General features: G+C 40.6%; 1 protein-coding gene across 1 annotated transcript; it reads right to left on the reverse strand.

Annotated features, from left to right (window-relative positions):
- Positions 1 to 62: 62 nt before the first annotated feature.
- Positions 63 to 27,707, reverse strand: LOC147795054 (ficolin-1-like; the record flags this gene model as incomplete). The annotated part of the gene is made up of 4 exons (XM_087132306.1): positions 27,359 to 27,707; positions 12,364 to 12,609; positions 9,535 to 9,686; positions 63 to 369 (listed from the first exon to the last, which is right to left on the reverse strand). Coding segments are annotated over exons 1-4 (751 nt in total), but the record flags the coding sequence as incomplete, so codon positions are not given.

Below are 27,707 nucleotides of genomic sequence, written 5' to 3' on the forward strand. Positions count from 1 at the left end.
CTCCACTCCACGTGCATTTCAATTTCAAAACAAACTGAAGATGATTAGCTTTGCTTACGTACCAGCTACTCGGCAGTCCGCGACATCACACACAGACAGGTGTAGGTTGTCAATGTTACCACCAACGTGCAGGGTGTATTGTTCACCAGTGATGTTGAATGTCTGGTACCACGCCAGTCGTCTCACCAATGACGTGTCCGGCCTACGTGCAAGTAGCTCCACCAGCAGCTCCCATCTGCCTTCCCCGGTGAGCTGACGAAGATACTCGTTACCCAACCAGAACTCCCCTGTCAGATTACCGAATCCATTGCAGTACTCGGCCCAGCTACGGGTGAAATTTACTGACCCGTCCTGGCGCCTCTGAAACACCTGCAACGACAGAGACAATCCAAACTCTGTGTTGATTGCAACCAAACTCCTTGACGGTTCTGCATCCAAAGGGGCGGATCCAGAAAATCTTCCGGGGTGGGGTCAAGCCGGATATTTTTCTAATGTCTCTTTTTTGGACAAGCAGAAACAATGATGAAGCATTATACATGTCATGATTATTGACAATGGTATTGGTGCACTTACTATTTATTTTTTTTTTATTATTTTCCCCATTTTTTCCTTTCCCATTTTTTGTCTCAGAGAGAGGGGCTATAAGGTCGAAAACTGCATACGCACCTGCACCAGCTACATCCTCCACCTCAACGCATTTCTGAAATGTACTTTTTGACCAATTCCTGCTGCCTGACATGACATTTTCGGGGGGGGGGTGTTTATAAACAAGTCTTCAAAGTCGCGCGGATCCTTCAATTTGTTCAAACCAATGTCCTTTTCCCTTATCACTGCTTTCAATACTATTTTCGTGAGCAAAACGTATTTTTATTACTCTGCTTCATTTGTAGATATTCAATAGTACATTTTCAATATTCGTTGTTTAGCTTTAACTGTTCAATTCAAGTATGATGTGGCAACTGTAAGTTCGAGTTAACTGCATCTTTTAATGCTCGCTTTAAGTAATGGTTTTAACGCCCAAATAAACACAAAGTTCTTAACCTTTTAGACACTGCTATTGTCATTTGGAGTTCATGAGTCGTTTCTTTTTAATAATTAAATTGTATTTAATTCCCATCGAGAAATAATAACAATATTAATAATTCATTCATTTATACAGCGTCAATTCATTAAAATATGTTCAAATGCGCTGCACATTAAAATCCTGTAAAGTTACATTGACAAAACACAAGTTCAGGCACTTAAAACAATAGGATACACCGGTAAACATAGTGATTAAATATAAAAAATAATGAAAAATATATGTATACATAGATTCGAGATCTATTACACATCAAATATATGAAAACCAGTATAACAAACATGAGAGCAGTAACAATAACATCGCTAATTACACAGCGAGAAGACAAAAATACCAAGTGAAAACATGCAAAACAAATGCCATCGACTTTACAAACACAGGTTGTAAACACAGGTCCCGCTGACTGCTACCACTTTAAGAGAAATTCAACTTATATAAACGATGTATTACGGGGGGGGGGGGGCGATTTATCCATTTAAAACTTACCTACCCGTGGAAATTTAAAGCGGCGGATGGTTTTTGAAGTAATCTATCCAAAAGACTGAGCTTTTCAAACGCTTAAGCACTCAGGCAATAAATCCAGGGTCTCTTGCAAAAAAGCCAGTGAACCCAAGCTGACCTAGGATGAAGGACTGAAGACTTTCTCCACTCAGAAATGGAAATTTCTTTTCTCATGCAAAAGACCATGTCGGCTGCTGTTAATTAAATCATCTTTTATCGGAAAGTCCACCTTAGGCCAGAACAAATAAGAACCAACTAATACAAAAATGTACATGAAAACATAGTCGAAATGTTTGCCAGTATTTTGATCTAAATCCTTCCCAGTTCTATTAAGAATCTGATGAAACAAATAGCTCTCTCAATTTAATTAATTGAACTTATTCGTTGGAAGACTGCTTATTTGAAAACGATTTGTGTCAACCCTAAAAAATTTGGTACTTAATCATCCCAAGCTCACAGTGTCCTCGATATCGCAACAGGACATTGATTTACACTCAACGTGCATTTTGATTTCTAAATAATGTATTCTTATACACTTTTTGCTACAACTTACTGCTCTTGCGCAGCACCGACTTTTCAGGAACAGGTCAGTTAAAAAAATGTGTAATTTGTCCTTTGTCATGCTTGATGCGCACGTGCTTACACACTCGTGTGGCTTTGTACTTAAAATGACCGTAGGGACAAATACGTAGTCAGATTGAGTTGAAACTTTACATTTGCAGTGATCCGCCTCAAGCAGAATTTTCATTTTGTTGGTAGCGATGCGACCTTGACGTGTGCATTTCCAGGTCGTTCGTGCACTGGAGAACGGTTCATTTCCAACCCTCGAACAGGGCCCTGGGAAGGGTTTATGGCTTTGCACTGTTATTGACTACATTGTGCACGACTTGTGACTGCGAAGTTACCACAACCTGTTAGCGAAGCATTATTTATTTATTTTTTTTGTTTGCCAGTGGTAATGCTTTGGCACTGTTCGGGCGCTGGGCGACTCGGATGAGCGAATTCTGACCTAAGGAGCCTCCGTTGCTGGGAAAATTGCGCCCTCCCTTGATCCAGGTCGAAGCCCATAGGTCGAGTTCGGGCGCCGTGTTCTTGACACGGGTTTCTTGTTCTCGCGTTCGAACGGCGGGAACACGACTCGGGAACACTGTTCTCGGAACAGGATCACACACCACCTCCTCATCAGGGTTTTACAGGAACACACAGAAAAACTCGTAAGACTTTGATTTTTGAACAGCTGCAAAAAATAGAGAGATGGTTTACAAAGTTGGAGACAACATGTTTTGCAAAATTAACATTTATTATTTTTCACAACACAGAAGTGAATGTTCCTGTTTAATAGAAATGAATTCAGTCCAGTTGTCCAAGCATTAACTCTCGAATAGTTTACTACGATATGGACGCCGCCACGTTGCTCGTCACCAACTACCAGCGATGACGAATTGTACGTTCCCGGCGTTCGAGCGGTCGACCCAAGAACGACAAATCAAGCTGTTCGTGAACATACGAGAACAAGCCGTCCGAACTCGGCCAACGGTGTCTAGTCCGGTCCTGACGACTCTTGATAAAAAATCTTTGGTCGGGGTGCACCCACGCAAATAGGCCAGAAATATGTCCACCGAGCTCATTAATAATATTTATGCACTCAAAATATTCTATATTAGAGAGTTCTGAGAGACATTGAATGGGGGATTAAAACAAAATGCACTGAACCTCTGGCCCGAACACGGGGCTTCCAATTCTGAGCATTTTTAATGCAATCAGGTCCGAAAGTGGCACTATTTAGCTGTTTTGCAGAGAGCTGCAGTTTCATATGGCTACTTTTCTGGGCAGTGAATATTAGCTCCATTTTAGGGGAGGTCTGCTTTGGGTGAGAATTTATCACCAATTCACTGGTCAACCCTTTAAAAAACTGAAGGAAAATGAAAGAGAACTATGTCGAACATCATTTTGCTGTCCAGCTTAGACACCTTTGAGAGTTGCATTTTTAAAATAATTTTGATAAAAAGATTTATCATTGGTGTGAGGCAAGGGCCAAGGGTAACAAATTGAGAATCCGGGTGTTTGTTTTTTTTTCAAAAATGAGGCTTTTTCCATATCCAGTGGACAATACTGTAAGTATATCTCCACTGAGAGCATGTTTCAGGCACAAAGCCTGCATTGGTCTGCACTTCACCTGGTATTGTTTCTGGCGAAGACGACCTTCGATTTCTGTGTAAAGTCAAATATTGTAGGATCAAGGACGTGACTTTGCGTGAAATCAGTCAGTGCGAGATGAAAACAATGCATTTTACGTTGCTTCGCATGGCAAACGTGCGTTCACCTCAGGTTGTTTTCACAACGCTGGCCGGAAGTTCAATAGCTAGCCTACTTAGGCCTACCCGGCCAGGAATAACCGAACCTCAACGGTGCCAATCGAATATGCTGAATATCTACGGGACGACTTAGGTATGTTTTCCAAAAACTTGAGGAATTTCCCCAGTCTTGGTTGCGTGGACATTGGATGCTACCGGACTCTTGATTCGTAGAGTAGTCAGAATCATCGGGTTTGCTATACAGACTAACAAGTCATATGGAAACACTCCATCATGAAACTGGAAACACATGCCACGGACGCAGATAGTCGACAAAGTTGGATCATGTTAAACTTTACCAACCGCCTGCGTCCGGTGTTGAAATGGATCCACAAACACACTCACAGCGATGTCTCTCGAGTATCACATACATGTATTGGGACCACTTTCTCCTCAGGACTAACAGAATGAAACAAACTCGGTGACATCGGATGAAATCCTTAGACCTGAAGATCCACCTCAACTGCCAGAAATAACCGGGTCTTGTTTTTTCACCGATGATGTGGATTGTATCTCGAACATGCCACCATTGTAGCCCACTACTCCAATGTCAAACAGAATAGAGGCTTCTTGGCTGTTGGAAAGGATAGCAGTACTCATTTAAAAAGAGCAAAACCCACAACCTTTACTACTTATACTTACCACGGCCTACCGCAGATATACACTGTGAATCAGTCTGAAGTATGGAATTAATAGCAGGAAGAGGAATTGAGAAAAATTACAATTAAACTATTTCACCCTGTTTTGCGAATAGTGGGTCACGTTTTGTTTCTATTGTTTTGTTAAACAGCGTTACACTCCGTCTTGTCCATAACTGTTTATTTCTTAACATCGTGCGTGCTGCCGGCGATCGTTATGACTTTGTAAACTAAGTTTCAACGGAAAACTTGTCAGCTCAATCCTTCCGCGTCGTAGCTAAGCTCTAAGAAAAGGAGCCTTGTGGATACACACCCTCATCATCATCGATCTCTTATCCATTATGACGAACGTAATATCACCCATGCCGTACAGTAGGATACGAACTGCTCAAACTGCCGTGCCCGCATCTCACGGTCAAAAGTTGGTCCGGTTGGCTGAGTGTTGCATGGTCGGTCTCTGAATCTTCTCCAAGCTGGTCCAGGACGGAATCCCCTTGCCCATCGACCATCAGCTTGAGGGTGATCTGAGAGCCTGTTTCTTCCTATCAGGCGCACGGACATATATAAAAAAATCTGGATCCGTAATGATCTTAATCAGCGAGAGATCATTGAATCCCTGGCGTCAATAGAAGCGAGCCAGCCCGCGCATTTGTATTCGGCTCGGTAAAATGGCCGCTGGGTTGGCTTCTATTTCATACTAAGTCGTTGCAAGTCCACTTTTTTATACATGTATACGTCCGTGGTCAAGTGTCCAGTAGAGGGAGGCAGAGTGACACAGTAGCAGGGATGTCCTCAAAATAGATGGGTTCAACAAGATTGTTAAATTGTTGCCAAAGCCGACCATCAGAAGCTTAGAATGCGCCTTTGGAACATTGTGTGTAATGTTCGGATCGATCCTTCGCCCATCCTCTGCTAAAAGCATCAGAGATATCATCCGTGGGAGTACACAGAAGAGATGTACCGGTACTTCTCCTCAACGTGATACTAAAGTTGAGACCTTTATTCCGCAGCCCACTGTCTCTTTGACAAAGGGTTGATGAAGCGGGCACCAGAGTCGAAGGATGTCAAGGAAGAGGCAGCAGGCATAATTGATGTCACATCCAAAATATGTAAACAATTCTGTAATTGATGTCACAGCCAAAATATACAAACAACTCTGTGGCGTAGACATGTTGGCCCATAGCCCTAACGGAGCAAGTGATGGACCAAAGCCGCTTCAGTTGTGGATCTGGTCTGGCTCTGGCCCATGGTACATACAAGCCAGAAATAGGGATGCACGCACCTGAATCTCACTGTAAAATTCACGACCGCAGAAAGGAACAGAAGAAAATTGCTACTGCTGCATGAACGTCGGTAAACAGATTGAACAGAAATTCCCCCCCCCCCACACACACACACTTAATACTATCCCCTACTCGCTCCATGGTGAAAACCCTGCCTCTCTATTCCGTCGGCACCAATTCTATCCAGTATTCAAAACTTGATAGAAAAACTCCAGGAATAATTACCAAAGGGAAAGGTAGAAATCCGTTTGTAGTTAACCAGTTCTTCGGAAATGGAACCATTTCGCCAGACAAACGTGGACGCCTAGTCAACTAACAATTGTATCCAGCCACTGCCAGTTATTCGCAATCAATTTACTAAAACTGAAAAAGAAGTCGGGGAAGGTCTCACCTACTTAACCATTAGAATGACAACGAAATCCTACACCGAAGAAACATCCTGGATGCAGGACAAATCAGCTAACTTCTTAAAGTTATCCATCGCATAATACATCTATCTCGATGCCAGATGTTATACGCAGACAAGACCTGTATGGTTTTCAATCAATATGTAATGCCTTAGGTATCCATCCCTCTTGCACCCAAAAAAGACAGAAGGGCCCACAACGTGCCTTACGTTGGCTGGTATTTAAATATATACATTTGGAATGCTGGCTGATAGAATAGCTGAGGCAACACAGAACATGGCTGACGCTTTAATGAAGAAGAAGCGTATTTTCCGAGAGTTGCAATCAATCATCAGATTTCGCGACTTTGCATTTAAGGTTGTAATGCCTGGTCGTATATTCTTAAGAAGGTGAATTAATTATTGGTATTAAGAACCCCAACTTTTTCATATATTTGACTTTGCAAGCGAAGGTAGACCTGCAGATGTGGCTGTAGTTTTTACAATTTAATGGAAATTCGTTTTTTCTTTCGGACCAGTGGTTGTCATTTCACGTTACACTTATTAACAGATGCAGCAGGTTCTTTGGGTTTGGATCTATATATATATATATTAGCAAACCATGGTTTAATGTTAGTTGGCCTGACTCCTGGTGCAACCAAAACATCACCCAAATGTCGCAGCAGTACACAACTGGGGATATTATTGGGTAACTAAACGGGTTTTACCCAATAAAGATAACGAGACCTTAGTAAATACCATTACATGTAATTCCAAGACATCTAAGGACGAGAAGGTAATTATAGGCCTACTGGTGCGTAAACATTCAGTTCAAATTTGTTCACGTGCCTGGTTGCGTTAATATCTTAGCAGACAATCTTTCTCGCCTAAAGGTTGCACTTTTCAAAACATGGTACATAAGCAAGGATGCATAAGCCTGTGCCACCTGCAGTGGAAATACGGCCTCAGACTTAGTTCCCGGCCTTTTGAAATTAATATCCAAATAAATGACAGATGCAAACACAAAGACTTATCAAAGTGCACAAACCACATTGGTGACATTTCGTGGTGAATACTTTCAAAATACTTGAATGCTTTAAAAATACTTTCAAAATACCAGGCCAAAAAGGTTCAAGTTTCTAGTCAGGGGTTGACTCCAAATGTGGTGTGGGGACGCGACTTTTTCCCCTCCTTTTTCCCTAAAAATGACACGTGTGCTTGTAATGCCTACCGCCACTGCCAACACTGGAATAGACTGCCCCTCACTATTTACTGATTGAAAGCGTTTTCAGCTTGAAGAGGTACACAGGACATAAGACCACCTAGCTTGTCTGGTTCCCAAATGTAAATGTTTAGCAGAGAAATGACGTCATCTAAAAAGAGTGCCTGACTAAATGTATGGGTGCCTAAAGGGACTCCTTTACCGTACACATTACTCAACCGTAGGCCTTCTAAAACACGTTAAAATTACGAAGTAGCAGGATTCCAGTCAATCAAGCAGGTTTGGCAGCTTGTTGACACCGTTTAATACAAAATCAAATTACTTTTTTTTTAGTTTGTCGACGCGCATGACTACAGCGACGCACGTGCTCACCAGAAACCGAAGAGTTTTTTTAGGGGGGGGTTACCAGTCCCGCCGAAAGTAATGACGTTTTTGTAACCTACCTAAATTGAGCAAATTACGCAGCTGGTACAATTCAAACGTTTGTGTATGTTTCAAATTATATCCATTGCTTATATGACATGCCAGCACCGGGTAGGGCATTTTTAGTACAAAAGGACATAGATGGCATTAAGAAGGGTAAACCCTATGCAGACAAACGATTACCTCTGTCTTGATATTGCATAAGATTACTAGTGCTTTGGAGATCACGGAAAAATCACTGTACCAAGAACATTATGGAGGAATTTGTTCGTATTAGCCGTATGGCGAACACAATAGGAGGGCGCTGTTTGAAGTGGTAAATTTGGAGCAAACACAAAAGATTTTACCGAAACCTAATAGCGCCCTCCTATTGTGTCCGCCATACCTCTCAAAGGCTAATTGGCTTTGGAGCCTTATATATTGCGGGTAGGAGAAATACCCATATCGAATAAGAACATCAACGTGTTAAAACTAGACAATGTACGCAAGGGTATAATGTTGGCGCTGGTGTGAAACTCATATTCAAAGATTCTAAGTAAATATTCTAAAGGTCGTTCGGTGAGCATACAGATTGCTCCGACGGGTTATATTTGGCACATCAGTTGAAGCTTGAGAAGGGCATTATGACTCCTATGGGTCATTTGCAAGAAAGACAAACCTATTTACATTGATCTGAACAGAGGTATTTAACAAACTATAATAAATTGAAGAATTAAATAATATCATAATGTTTATAACAAGTAAAAAATATATAAAGAAAAAATAAAAGGACCCCAAGTAAGAACGATGTCAGACCTTCCGGGTAAGCCTTCATTTCTTTTCCTCCTGTGTTTTGGTGTCACTTAAATAAATATATTGGCATTTAGCTGCACAGGCCCTACTACTCAAAGGGAAATATTGAGGTCTGTTCGACGTCCATAAAAATTCTTATCAGTAAGTGGAGCTAGTTTTTGATGGTGTTGAAAATTGTCCATAATTATTGTGAAAATTTGTATGTATACGTACATGGGCTATAATTAATTTTCACTCGGAGGACTTTTAATTAATCTTGCTTTCATAGTCATACTTGTTCATTACATTTTGTGTTTGATTTATTATGCATTATCTCGCAGCAGAACGCGTATGGTAAATAGAACAGACCTCTTTAGCGCCGATTCGGCTTGGCTAATAAAGTTTTTTCTCGTAATGAAGTTACCAATTTTCCATAATTAAGTAGTCCTCTCGAAAATCTAGTGTAAAGTACACGTAGTAAGTTATAGGACGATTATCATTTCGAATTTAAGGGCGCATTGTACCGATTATTCTCCTAACTTCTAAATAGTGTCCATAATGTGTAATTGTAAATACCCAAGCTCGAATTTTACAAACTGGTTTCAAGTCATTTTCATGTGTCCGAGGTATCTTTACCCGGACTCATCACTAACATCATGACGAAACTGCTCAGTTTAGAGAAGTGGTAACATTTGCAAGTTCAAATAAACGGGGACTGCCAACAAGTTTCGTTTTGATTTTTAATCTCTCGTCACATTACGGAGCAGGCCTACACAAAAAGTTCTAGCAATTCAATGGTAATTTTTTCATTTTCTTTGGTACTGATGAAGTTAAAAGATATAAACGAAAGAATAAGTTATACAAAGAGATACTTACAATCCAACCTCCCTGTAGGCCCTCCCAACGTGATTCATTCTTCTTCATATCACAGTAGATCTGCAAGCCATTTTGATACTGCATTGGGTAGATGATGTACACGTCGCTGGTATTGTACCCTGCATCTAACCACTCCTGGCAGTCAGCAGGACCTACAGAGAGGAACGAAAGACGTTAAGCAGTTTAGTCCTGTCCAAACGAGACCAACAGACGACACAAATTTTCCCATGCAGCAACGTAAGCTCCTTCTATGGAAACTGCATTTTGCTGGTTCATGAGCGAATACGAAAACTACGTCTCGCAGTTGTGCATGCCTGCAAGATGGCGCTCGAGGCTGCCCACTAAACTGGCGCTGTTCAATTGATAAGGGGTTGTTTCCGTTCATGGCCAATAAGTAATGACATTTTGTTTGCAGTGAAAATGCATTATCGCACGCCATGCATGTCGTTATTATGGTATGGCGAGCGACTAATCACACGGCGATGAATGACGCAACGATTTGCTTGGCCGGTTGTACATATCGTGCCGTCTATATGATTGCTTTTATTTCAAGTAACTTGGAAAAGATAGAGTACCTTGTTACACTTCATTCGTCCTTTCCAAATGAGAGAGAATGTTGTGTGATTTGGCGAATCAGTTGAATGTCAAACTCACTACAGTGTAATGGACAAACGGGGTTTGGAACCCAGATGTAAATTCCATTAAATGGTCACACTAAGGTCGTCAATGGTGCATCGTGGTAAAAAGACATAGCGGTACAAAAACTATTCGATATGGAGGTCAATTGAGACTTTCGTTTTCACGAAGAATCACGAAGAATCGTTGTTACATTCACAACTGACTGCACTTAACCACAGGTCCTTTTGAAAAGAAGAGCAGAATGTACAGAAAAACGTGGATTTTTGATTTCACGATTTCATCTTTACTAATGCAAATGCGGCTAATTAATTAATCGCTGTGTTCATTTTAATTACTTGGTAACCTACGCTCATAACAATCATTTTAGAGTTTTTTAGTACAAAACTTGTTCCATGCAGTTGTGAAATAGGAGAAACCTGGGTAATTTGAGGGCACTCTTCCATTGAGCATGGTTAGAAAATTGTACAAAGTTAGTTTTCATCCGAGTTACTCTGTTAATTTCGAAGTACATCCAGTGACTTCCTTTGGCAGAACAATGTATCTCATATTAAAAAATGATGTGGTATCGTTATTGCTCTTACATAAAAACCCTGGCTTCTACGTGGTAAACATTACTTCTTGGAAGCTTCAATGAGCATTTAGCAGAAAGGTTTATATAAACCGAACAATTCGGAACACTTCCCGGAAAGAACTTTTACAACTCAAAACCAACCATATCAAAGACACATTGCTCTGCCAGGATGCAAATCTGTAATTTGAAAGTATATCCTCACGTACTCAATTCAGTGCAGTTTCTATTATCATGACATAACAATACATCTTCAAGATATTTCCTTTTGCCAAAACAAATGCTAGTCTTTGTATGAAAAAATAACTGCTTTTTGTGCACTTAAACACATTTTCCCTTAAAATTAGACCAGACACAGACTGGTGATTTACTGTTCCACGCTCTTACTGATATAATTTTCATGTATGCATGCATGCTAAACCGTGGCATCTAGTTGCAATTGAAATGTATTTTACTAAGCCTTTCAAAGAATCAACTTACTTTGTGCTCATCCTTGCCATGTACATGTCTTAAACTACATTTATCAAGTCTTTGTGACTTGAACCTTGCCATGGACTCCATGTTGAAACTATTTTACAGTGTTTCTTTTCTGATAAAATGTCGTGATAATCTGAAGTTCTAACATCCCACAATGAGTTAATACATGTAACATGACTGCCGATTAACTGTGGCATGGAGCTGTAACTGAAGTGAATAATTATGTCAACTATGTTTTAAGAATCAACATGACTTGAACTCAGTCTTGTGGTGAAGATATGACTGAACTTTACCACGCAATCCGACTACCCACCGCTACTTATAAGTAGGGCTTGCACACCAAATACGCCATGCTATAAGCAGGTTGGTATTTTAGGATCGTAGCATGGACTACGTTCGGCGCACTTGTAAGCTGGACTAGTTTTAGCTTGTGCATCGTGGCAGGGACTCTCTGTTGTATGGCAAGTGGGGGCGCTTTTCATGTCATCCTTACAAGTCTGCCGAACGTCCATGTTACAATCCTATGATACCAACCTTCTTATATCTTGGAGTATTTGGTGTGCAAGCCCTACTTATAAGTAGCAGTGGGTAGTCGGATTGTAGTCCCCTACACTCAAATCACCGGAGTTAAACATGATCAGTGCTCAACTGTGACAATGAGTTGTTCTAACTGAAGTGTGTATGGTTTACTGTGTGCTTTAAGAACTCAACATGATTTTTCCTTTTCCTCATATTTATTAAAGTCAGATACATTTATCACAAATCACCCAAACCCTTAAACCTTTTGGTGTCGAAGAATTGTATTCACTTTCATTTCAAAACTGAAGGCAGAAGCCTACATGAATAAGTACATGGCCATTCTTAAGGAATAGAATGATATTTGTATTTCAGTTACAAATTAATGATTAGAATAATAACGGTCTGGTCGCCCACTATATAACTTATTAAGCAAAACGACGAGGAGACACGAGACTCTTGTTAGTTCCTTTTACTTTAGTTTTTTTACTAGTGTTAATTCCGCACACAAGCAAACTATTTGAACGCAACCAGCATTTTGTAAAAGAAAGTAGGTTCCACTGCCGTGACGGTCTTCAAATAGCGGTTTGACAAAAGGCATGATAATTGAGAAAATACATTATGCTTACCAGGGCATCCAAAGTAGTCGTGTATTTTCTTCACGTCCTTGGTAAACAGCGGGTTGTCCGTGAAGTTCGGGTTGTAGGGTCGATTTTGGGGCATGGGGTTCACACCTCCAATTCGGATGCTGGTGCACGAGCAGTGATCCTCGCGTGTTCCTGGAATCAACCAGCGAAGTCTCCCGTTGTGAGCTGGGTCCGGCTCCTGACCGAAGTAGCAATGCTTAGCCGAAACTTCATGAAGCCCAGCGATGGCTTTAAAAAAAATGAAAGAAAGAACGAAAGGGGTGTCCATGAGAGGTTGTGCTGACATAGTGTGCATCTTGTGAGCAAATTGTTTTCCACTCCACCATTTGGTTCCGTCGGATGAAAAAGGATGGGAGGTGACTTTTTCGGCCATGAGAATTGAAAGTGGGAGGGGGTGGGGGCCATATGACTCTGTATGGAGGTCGATGATCATGATTATGATATACATATGTACTATGTATTCAGAATGGCATATCTATGGGTGTTTTAAATTCTTTTCCCTTTGTGAGTGAAATTGAATGCTTTTCAGTCGTTGAAAGTCTGACAAATTCTTCACAATACGATTTGATATTTTTGCTAACCACAAAAAGTGTCTGGGGGCTGATTCAATAGCCCACCCCTACCTCAAAAAGTGGGGGATGTACCGGTACACCGCTGTCCTCCGGGAATTACACCCATGCTGGTAATTCTTCCTTCCCAAAGCACTTAAAAAGCCCCAAAATATAGCATCCCCCCGGAAAGGCCAAAAACGTTAAAGTATAAACTCAGCAATTTTAACACCCCCCCAAGAATTTGTAATGGTTGCAGATGATGAGGGGAATGTTCATAAATCTCATTTTAGGGATGGTTAAGCTCGGTCAGGTCAATTTCATTCTCTAAAAACTACTACATTGAATTGACAGATTGAAAGTTTTGTTTCAAATAAGTTCTTGAAACACACATTTGTAGAAATATTTGCCGAGGTGGAAGACTCAGTAATATAGGATGTTCTTACTTTTGATAATTACAAATCATTTGTCCTGACATGGGATTTGTTTTGCCTTTGAGCTTTAAGCAGAGTCTATGATGCACTTGTCTTGGAGACTGAATTTTTTTTCTCGATTTCGTTGAGGCAGAGCGTCAATAACGGTGAAAGCTTTATTTCAGAATTTTTAATGTTATTTTATTACGCTTTCCACTGGTGCACAACATATAAAACCGGTACAAAATATACAACATATGTTATAAGTGTTACATAGCATCCTTAAAAATAACAAAAATACAAAACAGCAAAATAAAAGACAGAGAAAAACCATCCTGACCGAAGTGATCAAGCCAGTATGTTGCAAGATAGAACTGGTGTCCAGCACCTCTACTGCGCCATCCTACCACCAGAAGACAGAAGAAACTAAACTCGCTAAATAAAGACAAGAGGGACGGGGGAAGGCGAGGGTATGAGGGGACAGACAAGATGAAAAGTAGCGGATTTTTTTTTTTTTTTGCTGTTCAAAGCATAGTCAAAATTAATGGCTGTTTTCACCGTGAGATGAAAATAATCTGACACTTTGAAATGTTGAAATGCAAGTCCCACTTCTGACTCCACGCATAATCCGTGTTCTTCTTTTGGATTTTACAATTAGAAGTGGTCACAATAGTTTTGAAGTACCTGGAATCATCAGCGAATAATGCTAATGTGGAGTGATGGGCAGAGGTAGGCTTGCATCAACACATAAAGTGAAAAGCAAAAGCCCCAACACAGGGCCCTGTGGAACACAAAAGGTAACTGGTAGCCACTCAGAACTGCATCCATCCACAACTACTCTGTTGTAAATAGGATTTCAACCAGCCAAGTAGCTCTGAATGAAAGCCGAAGGATTTCAGCTTGTGAATAAGTGGCAGTCTATCGAAAGCTTTCGGAAAAATCCGAATAAATCATATTCACCTGCCCAGCTCTGTCAAAAATGCGACTAATTTCCTGCGTGACTGTGGACCGACCTTTCACAAATAAAAAGAGGCACAACATTGGCCGTGGGCCAATGTGAGAGCAATTCATGCGTTCTAACATACAAATTAAACATGTGACATACAGGAGAGAGTATCTGACGGGCACATTCCGTCAACACCGCAAGAGACAACCCATCTGGACAGGTAGCCTCCGTAACATCTAAAGAGTAAGATTTTCAACAAAATAATTTTTCCTCTATATGAATAAAGCCCAACGCATTTTATTCAAAATCAAACACAGAAGTGAGATCGGACCATTCGTTGGGTTGGTTCAGGACTGAATGGAAATAATTACTGAACAAGGTAGCTCTATTGTAATGCGTTATGCGTTAGAAGCCATTTACTATGTCTGCAGTAAACAATATTATTTTGGTACAGACTTCGTCTGGGTCTTTGTTCTAAAGAATGGCCAGAAACTCTTAGGGTTGTCCTCAGTTTTAGTGCCTAGGGTTTTTCATCTACTGCCTGTATTGTACTTTTTAACAGACAAATTGAGTTTGTGTCTCTCGCTAAGGCTTCAAATCTTATTAACGTTATCTCACCAGAATACCAAAGATTACTGGCGAAACCAGTAGACTAAGAACGCAAAAGCCAAAACACGAATTTATAGTCTGTTCATTCAAAATTAGGCGGTACCCATGAACACACTTCTTCGAAGGAGTTGTGATACCGAAGACCATAACTCATGTGTAACAAAACCCAATTACCCCCATCCTCGAGCAAGATATCGTAATATGTAGACCATGATTAAGGTGTAGTGATACCCAATTCCCACTATCTAAAACTCAGGAATGGCAAGTTGCGTAAACATTTTAACATCAAACAATAAAACCAGTAAACAACCCAGGTGCACAATTTCAAGCACTTGAAATCCTGCCCATTTGAGGGTTAATCATACATCGATCAGAGATCAAAACGTAACCTCACTGCCTCACTGCAGTTAAACGAGTCAAAGCGGCAGAAGAAGCTGTTCTCAAAGAGATCGAGAGCCGAAAGAAGACGCAAAGAGTGCCGACATAATTCCGACAAAGACATAATGGCTATGGTTCCTGCTCATCGGTCTGTTTTTCCTGGTAAAGCCACCCCTTTTTATTCTTTGTCATAGTTCATGTTGCACTGTCTCTTCCCATGTTCCATTAGATATGCAAGAACATATATATCTTGTCTTCTTTTGTTTTATTTGTGTGTGACATTGGACATCAGAGTCAAACTGCTTTTTAAGCGGATGAGCGGAGCGGAGGAGCGTGAAAATATAGTTGAAACGTTCGGCCAACAGAGGGCCTCCTTTCGCGCCATTCGCTACCACTTGACTCCCCATTCAATCCAATTTTTCAGCTGACTCAATGATACATCAAATGACAGTACTGATAAGTCGCGTTCTAAACGACGCCCATCAGTTCGGCCAAACGCACATTACTGATATAACTTTTCGCCTCTAACACACGCAAACCTTTTACTACTTATAAATTCAGTAACGTAGTATGCTGCGACGCAAGTTCTTCCGCGTCTGGAGCCATCGTCAGCAATAACACTCAAACTTCCCACAGACTTTGGGACGAGCGTAAAGCCAAACAGAGCTCCACATGAAGAGAACTCAGTACAATGAAATTCGCAAGAAAATCTTTCCTTTCTGCCTTATCAAATTCAGAAGTTAAACCTTTTACAAATAACCAAACTGCCGTCCAAATAGTCGAGCATAGAAGCATGAAAGCAGCACTTCACATGATTGCTGCAGACATTTTTCGATGCTGCATTAAAAAACATGCCAAACGAGAAGCTTGACTGGATTCCGAGGACTGAAAAGAAACAAACAGACATCGTGAGCAGACTTGTCAATGCTGATAACTGACCCAAATTCTAACACATATTTCAAATTCTGATCCAAAAGTGGGGTTCCTATACGTTTGATTGCTTTGCTTGCTTATAACGCCAAGGTAATTTTTGATTTTTTTTGGGGGGGGGGCAGGTTCTGGAACCTTTTACTTGGAACATCTGGTGTAGATGCCTTCACCCAAAACTGATGAGGCGAAAATAACTTATTAGTTCCTCCCATCGCCCTTGCACCAAGTGTTCTTCATCACATGTACAAATGTAAGGCAATCATAGGCACCACTTGAGGTTCCATGATGGTTGTCTTCTGGTCATTGCTATTATTTTGTTTTTGGCCTTGGGTCGTAGACATGATTATCATAGAAGGTAATTCTCTGGAATAAGGTTGGAACAAGAATTTATATCTTCGCTCTCAAAAGTTCACCACCCCGCACGGGCCATACACTTAAAACCTACGAAGAGGATAGAATTGTCTTTCTTTAACATCTTGAAAAAATAAAAAGAAACGGTACTTCCTCCTATTTGAACTAAGTCTTAATTTTTTTAAATCCACTTATCATTTCGATAACCTAACCAGTCACCTCTCAGTCCTTTAGATATTTAAATAACGAGAGTATAATGACCATGTTTCTCAGAGACAAAACCCAAGGAGCACGGGCTTCTCCTTACTCATATTGTCAAATACACGTATCATAATAAAAACGCAACGATGGCTTTAGAATCCTAAACATCCCCCCATTCCTTAGTTTGTCAAGTGTTGGTCATGTTTGGCAGTGGCGTGACCTGTCAATGGCACATGCCCAGTAACCTCCCCCAATTCCTTATACGCACATAAACCCCAGTACTGCCATGACATTCAAAACATATCTTCCTCCATCCACGCTCTCATTTAGACTTAAATCAGCATATACTGATCAAGAATAGTAATTAAATTAAAAATTAAAGTAAAAAAAAATCAGAAAAATAAAGCAGCCAAGTAAAGATCTTTTTATCCCATAAAATTAGCAAGAAGAATAGAAATCGGGCGAAGGTGATCTCCGTTGAGCTGCAGGCAAATGTTTGCCATATGTTAATAACCTTTCCAACAGTCAGCTCTGTAACATTGAACTGATTGCTTTGAGTCTTGAACTTTATTCCAACCCCCAAAATAACCAATAAGGTCAAATATCCTTCGCCATTCTCGATCTTTCTTTAGAAAAGTGAGATTAAAACATTCAAGATGGCAGGGAGAATTAGACCCTCTCATCCACCCCGGTTCCAACTGCCTTCAAACTGGAATCCCCAACCTACCTTCAACTTGAATCTAGAATCATACATTGATGGTACTTTGGAGGAACTATCCAGATTAAAAATCCAACATGTACAGTTTAACACGACAAAAGCGGAATGCATCGCCTTGCCGGCCCAAAGAACAAACGGGACATTGTCGTTGAACCAGTTGATAAAGGTGCTATATTGGATGACAAGATTACATACGCAGGGGCTACGACAACTATCGGGCCCACGCTATGAAGAGATTGGTGGAAACTTGACAGGGGAAACAGCACAACTGGTCTCCTGAGCCACTCCCAAACTTTACATGGACAAAAGAATATCCGCAGTAACAACCACGACTTTAAAACCCCATGCCTCCACCTCCTACTGAAAGTTCACAAAGAAGCACAAGAATTAAGGAACACGGTTTTTGGGGAGGCATATGATCAGAGGATGCAGAGGTTCAACTCAAACGATTTCAAAATAGCATATGGACTACTTCAACATGAAAGAACATGACGCGGCTCCGCGCATGTGCTTAATAAACTGAAGCAAGTGACAGTGAAGCAAGATCGCCTACCGATCACGTTGGTTATTGTTTCCATGTACATGTATGCAAACTGCTCAGAACACATCGGGTGCCCGGAAGAAGGTCGTAAAAAATTCCGAGCAAATGGACGTCTATGCAATTGCTTTATTTTAATGAAATATAAAGATTTCTTCGCATATAGTTACGAAACAATTTCCCGAGTCGTTTGATAATTTGTGCAAAGGTTGCTTTTTGCACAGCCTGTGTTCATTTTTTAGTAAGTTTTTTACCGTTTTTACTAAATAGAGTGTGTTTTTTATGCCTTTTTACCGGGAACATTTTTCCTACTGTGATCATGCTTCCGGCCAAAAGGGCGTAAGCGCGCTTACGACCTTTTGCCGAGCACGATACAGCAATTAAATCAGTTTATGGTGCACTTGAAGAAGCCAAAAGCAGACTGTACGCCTTCCCCAAACCAACAAGAGCACACGCATGCTGTCTGTTAGAACTTGTCATGCATTGAAACATATTCGAATTCAGTGGCAGGTTTCTCAGACAGAATATTGGCAATGGGAAATGAGCACAGTCCCGAAATGTGCGAAATATGCAGTCCCTGTTCAAATATGAGAAAGAAATCATTCTCCCTCGCAATCCTTCAATCGTGAGCTACATGAAATACAGAGACAATGCCCTCGTATTTGACGGTAATCAAAATCACCCAACGCTTAAGTTCATGTCAAAGATTTCGCACTTCCAAGTTACCTTCCTCGATCTTTCTCATCTACAAAGGCGAACGGTTTAGGACAGAAAGGAAGCTGCACACCCAAGTAGCAACCCCAAACGGATACATTTCCGTATGGAGGATTTTCACACAGAACTACGCTTCCTTCTGATTATTGGCCTTAGATTTGGAGCAATGGTTATTGAGGAAGTTCTTATCCAGTCAGATGTAGTTGCTAGTGGCAAAATTGGCACAATTGTTGTAGTAACTTTTTTCTTCATATACATTAGGCTGCACTTGAAATGTTTCGTAAAGATATGTTAATTATTACCGGAACACTTTGGTACTTTTTCAAATGTTTCAATTTTCTCGTTGTACTGTATTTAATATCAAAGGCCTTTTTGATCTCCATCAGATTTCTGTAAGATTTTTAAAGGTGTAATGCTGAGCATGTTGCTTATTTTGGATTTCGTTTCACCTTTGTGAAAGTCTTTTTTAGAGATGCTCACTTTTAATCAATACTTCACAGTGGGAACAAAGAACAGTTGGTTTTTTTTTGGTAACATATGAAGTGATTTTGAAAATATCAAACTGAATTAAATGGATAGCCTGATTCCCAAGTCTTCCTGCTTAAAAAAACAAACCGTAACCAAATTGTTTCGATGTGGTTACGAATAAACCACAACTCGCCTTATTCAATTCGTAAAAATATTTGAATCGCTTTGTATCCAAATCTTATGAAGTCCATTCAAATTTTTGAAGAATGCCATGAATAATCCAAATATGTTTTGTATTTTAAAATGTTTATAAGGCTAATAGCAAGCAGTTTAGAAAAGTATTAATTTGAAAATTATACAACAAAGGGTTTTAACACCTAATTTATTTTCAATTTTCAATTAATGCCTTTGAGACTAATGAAGCTTTCAAGAATTTCTTGCCCTCAGGACGGTTCTTGCCAACTGTTGGCTGTTGTTGCATCTTGAGTGCAATTTTCCTGAATTATGAGTTATTATCATCAGTTCTACAAATGTTTCTTTTTACTTGAATCAAATTTGTAATGGCACTTGAATTCCGGGAGCCAAGGAGGATGTTCAGTATTCTAAAATATCCGGTATAACAGTGTTCGTTATATTGGCATTCCACTGTACAAAGAGGTGTGGCTTGGAATTGTTCATTGATTAAAAGCTTTGAAGATCGCAGCTAATGGAGGGTGATGTACATATAAACACAATATGGATAAAGTGGATCTGAGTTCGTTTCAAACGTTAAGTCATTTTCAGGTCATACGGACTGGGATGAGTGTGCAACTGTTAAAGTATTTTAAGGTTTTGCGTGTCAATGCGACCAGAAACCATCCATCGCTATCACAAAGAAGTATTGTAAATACAAATAAGTTTTGCGCATCACTTTGTCTTTAAATTGCTGATAGGAAATTGATCTGACAATGAAACGCTCCGGCGGACATAAACAAAGGCATTTTCTTGTCAGTGCCTGAATTCTTTACTGTACCATCTTATAGGGCTAAAAAATGGATTTTTAAAGGCCAGCATTTTTTAATGAAAGACTAAAGTGACAGTAATGTCTGGATAAAATAAACATGTAATCAACATTCCCAGGCAAGAAGGTTTATATTAAATGAGTATCTAAATGCACTTCCATGTACTTTAACGCTGAGTGTTGTTAAATATGGAAAGGCGTACATTTTCTTCATCAGACTGTGTCGCATCAAGTTTGGCTAAAATAAATACACGCATTTGCCGCAAAGATCGATCTTGAGGGAGCCGTTTCACTTTTACCCAAGATAGACCCTGCTACTCTGAAAGGAAAGTCTGTTGTTAGACGGCAACAGATCTGCCAGTAGTCCTGAAATTGACATGATCTCAAGAAGGTCACCATTCAAAGTAATTATATCCAACCCTGCGAGGGCTGCATGATCCTATTTCGGAATACTGGATTTTTAGTGGCCGAAGGCTCATTCTGGCTTTCTGAACTGTCAATTTAATAATTTCATTTTTGAACATTTCTAGTACAATAATTATAAATTCGGAAGAGAGAAAAGGGACCATAATAATTATGGCTAACTGTGAATTTGTGCCAAACAAATCTTACAGTGCAACACCTCCAGGGCAATATTATACAAATACAGCATGGTTTGATGGCAAGTAGTGGGAATTACTGGTCCCGAGGTGTAGGTCAGTTTGACTACCTCCCGACGCAAAGCGGAGGAACGAGTAATTCCCACTATTTTCCCGAAATAAACCATGCTGTATTTGTTTTACTGCACCTCATAAATATTCAAATAGAAATCTCACGTTGCTTGTACTCACAGATGCCATTGTTGTTTCTCAGCTGCTAAATTTCCATGTAATGATAGTGAGTGCAGATGTGCATAGAAACGGGCTTCAATAGTCTGGTGCTGACATACGTGCACGTTTTGGATCTTTACTGTAAGAGTTATTAGGATACAACTCCAGATAGACTGTTCCGTAAAGATTACATGACACAGACTACACAAGACAATATCTTGTGCCTTTTGTTTGAGAAAAACTTCAGTGGCACAACTGAAAGTTTAAATGGCATTAAAGGCTGTAATTTTCTTTTCCTTTCAGAAACTCCATATGGATAAGTCCATAGAAATGTTTGCTTCGGAGTTTCAGAATTTGGCTTTTATTTTAAGGATTTGCCTCATGTCTGCAAAATGTAGAAACTGGTGTTACACTTTGAACCCATCACTGTGTAGATAATCTCGAATTGATTAGGATAATTTTCCTTTCAAAATGATTCTGCTTGGATAGCAAAGCCGCAGTCACACACTTCAGTTAAGTATTTTTAGTTTGTATATCTCAAGTCATTGTTGTCTGCAAGCAGTTTGTAGCTGTTTTGTGTGACAATGTAATCAAATGTGAAATTATTGCATCTGACATTTAGGGCAAAAACCCAAATCAAGCTGCAAATCACAGTTATTCATAGCACCGAAAACGTTTCAGGATATTTTGAGCCATACTCAACTTCAAAAAGACACAGTGAAACCGTAAGCAATTTCACGGTGTCTCTTCCCGATAGCCTTCAACCCTACTCTGTCGGGTACTCATTTTGGTCAAATGAATCGCCGGTGTATCATTTAAGACGCTACTGGTACTAAATCGTGGTTGCCTGTGCTCAAAAGACATCGGTGGCACTCGCTATAACGTCAGTGCTAAAGTGCAAATAGCATGTTCCTTGATCGTTAATGTCAAAAGAGCTGCAAATATACCGATGCATACCCAAAACAATAATCATATTTCAGCAAAGTATTGACGGATATCGAAAAATTATTCAGTTTGTCAAGCTGTCATCGCTGACCTTCAGCGATTGCAGCTTAATTAATTTAGTTAATTCCGTTTTAACGCCTTGTATATTCAGCATCACTTCATATATAGTGACACTTAACAAGGTTTGTTGCACAATCTCTAAAATAATAAAATCGCAAAGGCTCCATTCTTGATTTCAGTCTGCGTGGGCGTAAATACTGCAGAATGGGGATATGTCCTCCCCACACATTGAATCATCCCTCCGTTTTTTTTTTCATCTCGGAAAAATCATTACAGCGGATTGTAAAGAATTTTGTGACTTTCAAATCTTTGCCATTTCAACCAAATTCAGTTTCCTCGGTTGAAATTTCGACCGTATATAAAACACTTCAATTCACAGGTGAATGACACTTGAAAATTCCTCCTTTTTGAGTGAATTTAAAATATCTGTTTCGTGAAATTCTTGTGGGGTACGACTTTAGTACCTCACAAGGATCAAAACTGGCCTTGTGGGGTACCTTCCATTGTTCCGATAGCCCACTTTTCAAATTTCCTGGTTGGGCAAGTCATTCCTACAATTCCTCCCTGCCCCACTTTTCAAATTTCCTGGTCGGGCAAGTCATTCCTACAATTCCTCCCTGCCCCACTTTTTACATTTCCGTGGCCGGGCAAGTCATTCCTACAATTCCTCCATGCCCCACTTTTTACATTTCCCTGGCCGGGCAAGTCATTCCTACAATTCCTCCCTGCCCCACTTTTTACATTTCCGTGGCCGGGCAAGTCATTCCTACAGTTCCTCCCTGCCCCACTTTTCAAATTTCCATGGCCGGGCAAGTCATTCCTACAATTCCTCCCTGCCCCATGGCCGGGCAAGTCATTCCTACAATTGCTCCCTGCCCCTACTTTTCAAATTTCCATGGTCGGGCAAAACATTCCTACAAAAATCATTACAGTGGATTGTAAAGAATTTTGTGACTTACAAATCTTTGCCATTTCAACCAAATTCAGTTTCCTGGGTTTAAATTTCGACCGTATATAAAACACTTCAATTCACAAGTGAATGACACTTGAAAATTCCTCCTTTTTGAGTGAATTTAAAATATCTGTTTCGTGAAATTCTTGTTGGGTACCACTTTAGTACCTCACAAGGATCAAAACTGGCCTTGTGGGGTACCTTCCATTGTTCCGATAGCCCACTTTTCAAATTTCCTGGTTGGGCAAGTCATTCCTACAATTCCTCCCTGCCCCACTTTTTACATTTCCCTGGCCGGGCAAGTCATTCCTACAATTCCTCCCTGCCCCACTTTTTACATTTCCCTGGCCGGGCAAGTCATTCCTACAATTCCTCCCTGCCCCACTTTTTACATTTCCGTGGCCGGGCAAGTCATTCCTACAGTTCCTCCCTGCCCCACTTTTCAAATTTCCATGGCCGGGCAAGTCATTCCTACAATTCCTCCCTGCCCCACTTTTCAAATTTCCATGGCCGGGCAAGTCATTCCTACAATTCCTCCCTGCCCCACTTTTTACATTTCCGTGGCCGGGCATGTCATTCCTACAGTTCCTCCCTGCCCCACTTTTTACATTTCCATGGTCGGGCAAGTCATTCCTACAGTTCCTCCCTGCCCCACTTTTCAAATTTCCATGGCCGGGCAAGTCATTCCTACAGTTCCTCCCTGCCCCACTTTTTACATTTCCATGGCCGGGCAAGTCATTCCTACAATACCTCCCTGTCCCCACTTTTCAAATTTCCATGGCCGGGCAAGTCATTCCTACAATTCCTCCCTGTCCCCACTTTTCAAATTTCCATGGCCGGGCAAGTCATTCCTACAATTCCTCCCTGTCCCCACTTTTCAAATTTCCATGGTCGGGCAAGTCATTCCTACAGTTCCTCTCTGCCCCACTTTTTACATTTCCGTGGTCGGGCAAGTCATTCCTACAATTCCTCCCTGCCCCTACTTTTCAAATTTCCATGGCCGGGCATGTCATTCCTACAATTCCTGCCTGCCCCACTTTTCAAATTTCCATGGCCGGGCAAGTCATTCCTACAATTCCTCCCTGCCCCCACTTTTCAAATTTCCATGGCCGGGCAAGTCATTCCTACAATTCCTCCCTGCCCCTACTTTTCAAATTTCCATGGCCGGGCATGCCATTCCTACAATTCCTCCCTGCCCCACTTTTCAAATTTCCATGGCCGGGCAAGTCATTCCTACAATTCCTCCCTGCCCCCACTTTTCAAATTTCCATGGTCGGGCAAGTCATTCCTACAGTTCCTCCCTGCCCCATTTTTCAAATTTCCATGGTCGGGCAAGTCATTCCTACAATTCCTCCCTGCCCCTACTTTTCAAATTTCCTATTTGGGTCAGTCATTCCTACAGTTCGTCCCTGCCCCCAACTTTTAAATTTCCTGGTCTGGCAAGCCATTCCTACAATTCCTCCACGCTCCTGACACAAATTTACACCACTGGTACGGCACTTCCTTCATCAATTTGCAACATTTTGACAGAAAAAAAAATCCGACGGCTCCTTACCCATATACTAGCCGACAGTTCAACAGACACATATTCTAAAATCCCCCTTTAAGTGAAAGTGAACGTTGAAGACAAGAAATGGCAGAAACTAATTTTGAAGATAAAGTTGGGTAACTGACACAACCTGTAACCGATGTCTTCGATTATTGGATCGTGGAAAATTAAACACATTTTCACTGGAAATCAACACTTATGAAGTTACTTTAAATCTGTTAAAATTTTCCTTCTGAATACAGTGGCTGCTGAGCATTGTCAGTAAAAGTGAAACCAGCAGAACAAGTAATTATACACTGTAAAACCCAAAAATGTTCGATGTGTTGATAAACTAAACACATTAAACATTTGAACACGCGGTGCGCTTTCACATGAACGTGTATAACATATGAAGTGCTTACCATCGGGACATTAAACGCCTGTTTATATTGGCTTAAAACGTGAATTCTGTTATTTGCCGCCAGTATTCTTTAGTGTAGATGAAATTCCAATCTCACTCTGTAAGTGGTTCATTTAAGCTGATATAACGTGTAATAATATAGATGCAGATTGGATAATCAATTGCTTATCTCACCAAAAATAAACACCGTGTTTAGCAATCCGTCCAGTTGTACCATCCAGCGTTTCAGACGCACGACCTAGGTACATACGCTGTAAGTACTGTACACGCACCCGCATGCGCACTTCGGTCTCTTTCCGCGTCCCCCGCACGTCGGCTGGCTGTTAGTTGCAAATGTAGAGAAATCGGACTGTTTTAGAGTAGCATTAATCGTTTCTTACAAACGTTTGTGCATAAAATGTGCATTGATATTTCAGGATCCCGGATGGGTAATAATTTTCAGAAAAATAAGGTCTGTCAACAGTATTTCAACCATTTCAGCAGTTGCCTTGCCACTCTTCATGTCACTTTGTATGACTTACACACGACGTGTTAGTCATCGTTACCCAATGATTTGAAGTTAATAAACACAAGTTGTACCCTAATTTATAAACGTATCAAAGTAGTTAGAAGTTTTACAGCCCGTACACGTGTAGGTGTTTAGGTAATAAACACACATGAACGGGTTTCTAATTAACAAGCGTTTAAAAACCTAACATACCCATATATTTGATCACAAACTTACGTTGCGTTGATTAAATAAAATGGTGTGTTCGGCTTATAAACATGTCGAATGTGTTTATTTGTAAATGTGTCAAAGTGTTACAGGTATGCGTTTAATTGTGGTTTGAAGTTAAACGCTTAGGTTTTACAGTGAAGGGCATAAAGGCAAACTTTAAACATGATACAATTGTTCCCCTGTCTGCATTTCTTTTCCAGAATAAGCTCATTCTGATCAATGGTTTGCAGCCAAATCGAAAGTAAGGCTTACGTACGTACACCTTTTTAAATTATGTGAAGTTTGTTCATTATTTTAAATGTCAGCTGTCTTCATAAAAAGTTACTCACATCTTTCTTAAATTTACCCTGCGACGCTGTATGAATTTTTTCTCACACTGTCTCGGGAGCGGACTCGCCAGGTGAGTCCATATCATTTCTCAGAGTTGCAGAGCCCTGAGTCCGTCCTGAAGGTATATTAGTGCTTCAATAGTTGTCCCCTAGCCTCTACAGCTCTTACAAACCACCAAAAGTGTATCACAGTACCGAGGGGGCCGTTTTCCCAGGCTATCCCGATTTGAGGGGGGGCCTCGCCACGCGCCAGCCAAGCCACACCACCACAACAACACCCGCCCCCAACCAAAATAACACTTCAGAGGCCTCTGACAAGTTCCAGACAGCTGTCACTGATAAGAAACATTCCACTGTCTGCCCGAGGCACCGCTTTGTAAACAATCCATTAGATTGTACACAAGAGCACACTTAGCACACAGTCCTATGGGAATTGGCTGGAGGCCGGCTGGAATTTTTTATTTTTTTCTGGCTAGGGAAGGCCCTGGCTGTAAAGCGACTATACCAGGTTTTTCAGCATGTACAGGGGTAGGATATGATAAGTAGTCGTTGCATGTGGACGAAAAAAAGATTACACGTTAACTAGCTCCAATGGACTCGCCCAAAGAGGCCGCTCCCTCTTCCCAGGGCCAATGATACCATAATTTGTTGAACACATTCATGCAAAAGAGACACAAGCTTTCTTAATCCCACGTTAAAAAACACCAAATCTCTGGCGATGCAATGCTGTCCATACTTCAAGTATCTAGACAGATATGATTGGCGGGATTCACAGCCTAAATGCGTATCAGTGGTTAATAAATTTGTGGAGAAAGTTTTGTTTTAATATCAAACCAAATAAAGAAAAAATAACTGTGATTGCATTCATTATAAGGAAATCAACCAGGTTTCATTTTTTCAGTGACTCCAAATGTATCTTACAATAATGAAACTGCCATCATTCTCAAATTAGTACGAGCGAATTTGTCGATATACAGGAAATATCTCGATTACAACTGTAAGGGCACAGTCTACCACAAGGCATGAAGCTCATTTTTGGAAGTTGCAGGTTCCAACATGTGAAGCAATGCAGTAAAAGTTGTCAAGAAAGGTAAACTTTCATGGATGAATTATGTCCACCTACAAACAAAACATTTTTAAAAATTTCGTTTCATATAAAAAAGTGTCTCATTTTTCACTCTCCTCTCAATTTACGTTACAATTTGAAAATCACATTTCAGTCTCCGAACAAGGAAGCAGGTCAATGTGATATTTATCAGAGATATCTTTACATTTACGACTGCAGTGGTAAAACTCATTCATATCTTTTTTTATTTGTTTTTGCTCAAGCCCTGACTGAAAGCTGTGCCCATAAAAATTTCAAAAGCAAGAGAAAAGAAACAAAAAACAACTTTGACTTACTCAAGACGACTGCTGCTAGGGGAACCCAAGCAAAACGCTGAACCATCTTGACCGAATGGGTGTTGTGTTTGATGGCAATGGTGTAGACTGAGACTTTGAAATAGCCAGGTAGAAGTCGTCACGGTTCTTCTGTTCACTCTGAGATGTCTACTGATTGAGGGTACACTGAAGTCTCTGAAGTCATTCCTAATGCGTCCAAGCCCGATCGTGTCTGGATCCGCACTAGGGCCAGGTGTCAGGATCTCGGGTAGTTATAGTTTGGAGTGGGTGCTGGACGAAATTCGACTGCGCAGCAAAATTTCATTATGGCAAATTATCATCACGTGTCATTATGAGCTTCAAAGAACCC

This window comes from Acanthaster planci, unplaced genomic scaffold (genome assembly GCF_054643075.1).
Source record: "Acanthaster planci isolate LZ-2023a unplaced genomic scaffold, COTS_SCS Contig194, whole genome shotgun sequence".
Lineage (NCBI taxonomy): Eukaryota > Metazoa > Echinodermata > Asteroidea > Valvatida > Acanthasteridae > Acanthaster > Acanthaster planci.